The 6,161-nt window shown below is 50.1% G+C and overlaps 1 protein-coding gene across 1 annotated transcript in view; it reads left to right on the top strand.

Annotated features, from left to right (window-relative positions):
- Nucleotides 1-228: 228 nt before the first annotated feature.
- Nucleotides 229-6,161, top strand: part of TET3 (tet methylcytosine dioxygenase 3) — a 122,840-nt gene continuing 116,907 nt past the window's right edge. The window contains exon 1 of the mRNA XM_003793390.3: nucleotides 229-1,260. Coding sequence (XP_003793438.2) covers nucleotides 958-1,260 — 303 coding nt within the window. The 5' untranslated portion in view covers nucleotides 229-957. The remainder of the gene's footprint in view (nucleotides 1,261-6,161) is intronic.

Below are 6,161 nucleotides of genomic sequence, written 5' to 3'. Positions count from 1 at the left end.
GGCCCCTCGGCCGAGCTGGCAGCCCTTCCCCGTCGGGCCGGCTGGCCGCCCTCAGGCGGCAGGGCAGCGGGCGCAGGCTTACCCGGGCGCGCCCCCACCTCCAGGTCGCTTCCGTGCCGGGGGAGCCGGGACAGCCCCGCCAAGCGGAGCTCTCAACAAACTTTATTTTGAAAGCTCTGCTCTCTTAGGGAGGGCCTTGTGGCCTCCAGCGAGGGGTGTGTAGGGGAATTTTGGTGGAACTTTCACTGGCCGGTGTTAGAGGGGCAGAGGGCAACTTTCTTAGAAATTTCACCTTGACCACCCCCTTGAATTCGTCGTCCAGGCCCCCTCAGCACTCCATCAGGCCTTAGGCCGCCTTCCTCAGACAGGGATTGGGTGCATAGTGTGTCTTGCCTGGGGTCCTAGGCAGGACTTCATTTGAGCAGACCCCTTTCCCCCATTTCCTCTTCCCTGAGGCAGGAAGAGGTAACACGTGAAAGTTGTCCCTGAACCCTGAGTGATGCGCTTCCCCTTTCTGTCTTTCTTTCAGGCAGTGCTGCATTCTCTTTCATCGTGACCCTGGAGGAGAAATAAATACCAGGCGGAGAAGTCCCACACTCTGCCCTGCCCTTGCCACACACCCACCTGCTTACCTCATGTCTGGGTTCAGGGTGGGTGAGGGTGAAGATCCCACCCGGCCAAGATGATTCTTTCCCTAGGGGCTGCTGCTGGTGTCCTCCCCCAGATCCTGGGCCCCAGCAGATGGGAGAGTGGCCCCCAACGAGCCCTGTCAGACTGCTGCAGAGGAGGTGAAGAGGGGTGGAGAAGAGGCACCCATCTGGGAGACTGAAGCTACTTACTTGCCTGCATCCCTGTAGACTTTGGACTTTTTAGAAGGACCTGTTGGTGGCCTTTGCCGGCGGCAGGAACTGGACTGTGTTCTGCCCTCGCACCTATGCCCCCACCTCTGGCAGCATCATGAGCCAGTTTCAGGTGCCCCTGGCGGTCCAAACAGACCTGCCAGGCCTTTATGACTTCCCTCAGGGCCAGGTGGTGGTAGGGGGCTTCCCAGGGCCTGGGCTCCCCGTGACTGGGAGTGAGCCCCAACTCCGAGGGGGTGGAGATGGGCGAAAGAAACGGAAACGGTGTGGTACTTGTGAGCCCTGCCGGCGACTGGAAAACTGCGGGGCTTGCACTAGCTGTACCAACCGCCGCACGCATCAGATCTGCAAACTGCGCAAGTGTGAGGTGCTGAAGAAAAAAGTGGGACTTCTCAAGGAGGTAAGCTAGCCCTTGCTAGGCTACCCTTTTCCTTTCTAGAGGGTGCTGTAACTTGGGAATCATCTTTTAAGATTTTCTTGCTACAGCCCCTGGGGTCTTATTAAAGGCTTGCCTGATTAAGCCCATTCTCCCATTTTTGATCCTCTTGGTTGGTCCGCTTTGAATAGGAGTGTAACTGATATGAGAAGCTGGTTTGAATTCCTTAGTAGGGCTAACAATTTGTATGAATATTACTGGGGCTCAGATGGCTCTGAGCTAGCACTCTTATCTCTCATGTTTGCCTTAGATGTCTAGATTTATCTCTAGAAGTTTCTCTTGTCCTGTTTGAAGCCTCAGAAGTTGTATTTCGAGGTCACACTAATGTTTGGGTGACTTGGGCAGTGATAGTGTCAGATAAGAGATGGAAGCTAATGAATTTGGAGAAAAGCTCTAGAGCAGCGGTTCTCAACCTTCCTAATGCTGCGAGCCTTTAATATAGTTCCTGTGGGTTGTGACCCACAGGTTGAGAACACTGCTCTTGAGCTACAGGGTGATTTTATGCTCCCCTTATGGGGAGGTATGTTTGCGTAAATCTTTTCATGGGTACTATCGTTTTTTTTTTTTCTCAGATGGCAAGGGAATCAGTTGAAACTGGGAATTTAGTGAGAAACCCATAATTTGGTTTTGTACTGAATACTTCTTGAAATCAATGACTTTATATTTGTGTCCCAGGACCTGGCACAATTCCTTGGTGCAGGTAGTGGGCACTCAGATTCTTAGCATGCAAATGAACCGAGTACTTTTGAGATGATGTCAACCCCAGAGGAGCATTCTGTTTGTTTGGGGGTAGAAAGAAGAGTTGGGGCGAGAGCAATCAGAGTGAGGGTGGGAGGAAAAAGGAGAGTGACCGTGCATTGGCCTTTCTCTCCCATTCTGGTGCTGGCTTGAGGTTGGTGGCAGCCGTAACAGCGGGGAGTTGACAGAAATAAGGACAGCGAAGTTGAGCAGTCTAGGAGGAGTGGTGTAGCGCTGAGGTTGCTCCAGGCAGCAGAATTGGCGCTGGACAGAGACGGAGGCCTGCGCTGTCTGCAGGGCTCCTCTGGCTCTGCCACTCATTTGTCCAAAGGCCCAGACAACTCACACCACCTCTCTGTGCCTGTCTTCTTCCCATTGGGAGTTGTACTTGATGGATTTTGAAACCCCTTCTAGCTGGACTGGGAACTGCTATGCATCTGAGGGCCAGGGCTCTTGAGATTGCAGTAGGCTGCGGGCTTATGCTTGGGGTTTCCCTGACTGCCGAGTGCAGAGCTGTGCTGTGGTCCTGTGGCTGGGAAGAAAGATCCAAGTACTGGGGACAGGGAAGTGGGTTACTGGATGTTTCTATCCTGTCTCACCTTCTCTTGTCAGCTCCTTGTGGAAGCTGTATCATGACCCTGGGACTGCAGACTGGGTGCTGTTTTTCCCCCCTCTCGGTTAGAGCAGACATCTGGATCACATCTACAGCTTCCCACTCCAGCCCGTGAGGCAGTGTCCAACTTATTTATGTTACTGGTGTTGGGGACAGTTAGCATCCTTCTGGCCCTAGACCCCATGGGTCACTTTTGAAAGAGGATGAGATCAGGGGTAGACTTCTAGGCATGAGATCTGTTGTGTTGATGTTAAGGGGGACCTGCCTAGTCTACTAAAGCTTGATTCCTTTGCTCCCCTCCTTCCTTTGTCTCAGTTCCTCCCATAATCAAAACCTAGAGGTGAGGATGTTGAGCTTTCTGGGCCTGGTGTTTTTAGAACCAATGGCCCTTGTGTACAGTGATTAAATGACTCTTTTGGCAACAACAGCCAGGCCCTGTCATCCTTGTGTGTAAGGTACCAGGTGGTCTTGGTTAAGATAATGTGGATCTGGGTTAGCTGACACTTAGAGATGATTCTGCTGAGAGATGCCTGCATCCCTGCAAAACCTTGCCATGGCCAGCTGTCTTGTCTAGGCCCCAGGGTCATGTCAGATTTGGCTGGATGGCCTGTCAGGGCACACACTCTGATGTACTGTGGAGCCCTGGTGGAGTTCTCTGGAGTTCTCTGTTTTTTTAGAGAAACAATGAAAGGAGACAGTGGGGTGAGTTTTCTCCATAAAGCTAACTTTCTTTGACTTAAAGAACAGTAGTTTGTTCTAAGGTTAGGTCCTTTCTACTTCTTTTTTTTTTTTTTTTTTTTTTGAGACAGAGCCTCAAGCTGTCCCCCTGGGCAGAGTGCCGTGGCATTACAGCTCACAGCAACCTCCAACTCCTGGGCTCAAGCGAGTCTCCTGCCTCCGCCTCCCAAGTAGCTGGGACCACAGGCGCCGGCCACAACGCCTGGCTATTTTTTGGTTGCAGCCGTCATTGTTGTTTTGGTGGGTCCGGGCTGGGGATTCGAACCCGCCACCTTAGGTGTACGTGGCTGGCGCCTTAGCCGGTTGAGCTACAGGTGCCGAGCCCCTTTCTACTTCTTGATGTTTAAAATGTGTTTTCTTTTTTTTGCAGTTTTTGGCCAGGGCTGGGTTTGAACCCGCCACCATCTCTGGCATATGGGGCCAGTGCTCTACTCCTTTGAGTCACAGGCACCACCCTAACATGTGTTTTCTTTTATGAAGTGATGGTATCGATACAAAGTAGTTTTTTTTTTTTTTTTTTAAGTCTTTACTTAGATTGGGCATAGTGGTTCACAACTGTAATCTCAGCACTCTGGGAGGCTGAGGTGGGATGATCACCAGAGGCCAGGAGTTCAAGACCAGCTTGGGCAACACAGTGAGACCCCCTAGCTACAAAAAATAGAAAAATTAGTGAGGCATGGTGTGCATGCCTATAGTCCCAGCATGTATGTAGCCCTAGCTATGTAGGAGGCTGGGGTAGGAGGCTGGCTTGAACCCAAGAGTTTCAGTGTACAGTAAGCTATGATTTGTGCCACTGCAGTCTAGCTTGGGGAAACAGATCAAGACCCTCTCAGAAATCTTCATTACTTGGTAAAATACAAACTACTAAATAGTATTTGTCTCCACAATTTTTTTTTTAAAATTGGACCAGCAAGGTTGAAAGCCTGGGAGCCACTATTTAGGCATATTCAGGCTATGCTACATTTAATGGGCATATTTCTGGCATAGTTATACAGCTCGGACATGCCAAAGACACAATCTGAGCGGGTGCACTCTGAGGACCAGTCTAGCATTTAGCAGCTGCTGGGGATTGCTTGGAACCTTGACCATTAGATGTTAGCAGGCAGGTAGCAGAGGGGTTATGGAGATTGTTTTGTGCCTGACTACTCTGGAAGGGCAGGATACAGTATCCTAGGAACATTTCAGAAGTCAGACCATGTACTTGCATCTCTGCTCCCTGGCATTTCTTTTTCTCTGTTAGAGTGGTGCCACTCCTAATCACCCTTTTCTTCCCATCCTGTTTTTGCTTCTTCCAGCTGCCTTTGGAGCTTCCTTTGAGCTATCTGTTGATAGCTGCCTTGTAAGGGAAGATTATCTTGGGTTTTCCATTTTCCCTGTTTCTTTTCCACTGTTGACTTTTGGGGGCAGGGGGCATACAAGGAAATCCTGCTACTCAGAAAAGAGTAGCATTTTAAGATTAAAGACAGGTCCCCAGGGAAGGGTCTTCCTGTTCTAGGGTGGTGATTGCTGCTTTGGTTCCTTGTATGAGGTTGGCAGTAGCTGTAGGTAACACATCTTGAATGTGGTCTTCCAGAAATGATTTAGAATTAGATCCTAGGCTGATGTCAGAGGCTAGTTTCATTCTTTTTTACCTGAGTGGTAGCTTGGTAGCACAGTGAAGAAAGTAGGAATTGGTGAGTGTGGAGGCACAGCAGGGCTTGGTACCCAAATTAAGGGCTGTGTGCTTAACTATCTTGGGCCACCAGTGCTCAATCTTTTCAGCATTGGTTTTCAATTGTAAGATAGGGGGAGTAACCCTTTGTTGTAGGGGTTATTGTGAGGATTAAACGAGAAAAATATACATAATGTCTGGCATATAGTAGGTAATCAATGCATGGTGACACAAAATATTTCTTTTTTTCTTTTTTTTTTTTTTTTGTAGAGACAGAGTCTCACTTTATCACCCGCAGTAAAGTGCTGTGGCATCACACAGCTCACAGCAACCTCCAAATCCTGGGCTTAGGCGATTCTCTTGCCTCAGCCTCCTGAGTAGCTGGGACTACAGGCGTTGGCCACAATGCCTGGCTATTTTGTTGCAGTTTCGCTGGACGGGTTTGAACCTGCTACCCTTGGTATATGGGGCCAGCGCCCTACCCACTGAGCCAGAGGCGCTGCCCCAACACAAAATATTTCTAGAATGTCTACAGAAGAATTGATCTTTATGCATAGACAGCTGTGCATTAGTCTCTGTGTTATAAAGATGCAATACAAGTTAAATGTGTATCTCAAGATATCTCTTGGCTTGCTCATAGAAGAACCTCAGGGCAGAACTACAGGGCCAGGTGAAATGGAGTTTGCCAGCCTCTTTGCTGGGGGAGGAGGCTGAACACTGAAATGCAAGAAGGAACTATCAGGCTTGGCGCCTGTGGCTATCCAGCCCAGCCCGCCAAACAACAATGATGGCTGCAACCAAAAAATAGCTGGGCGTTGTGGCAGGTGCCTGTGGTCCCAGCTATGTGGGAGGCGGAGGCAGGAGAATCCCTTGAGTCCAGGAGTTGGAGGTTGATGTGAGCTGTGATGCCACAGCACTCTACCCAGGGGGACAGCTTGAGGCTCTGTCTCAGGAAAAAAAGGCTCGGCGCCTGTGGCTCAAGCGGCTAAGGCACCAGCCAAACAACAATGATGGCTGCAACCAAAAAATGGCCAGGCATTGTGGAGGGCACCTGTAGTCCCAGCTACTTGGGAGGCTGAGGCAGGAGACTCACTTGAGCCCAGGAGTTGGAGGCTTCTGTGAGCT

This window comes from Otolemur garnettii, unplaced genomic scaffold (assembly GCF_000181295.1).
Source record: "Otolemur garnettii isolate 467f Iridium unplaced genomic scaffold, OtoGar3 scaffold00068, whole genome shotgun sequence".
NCBI classification, from domain to species: Eukaryota; Metazoa; Chordata; class Mammalia; order Primates; family Galagidae; genus Otolemur; species Otolemur garnettii.
The sequence above is the reverse complement of the archived record's forward strand: the minus strand, read 5'-3'. Positions and strand labels throughout refer to the sequence as shown.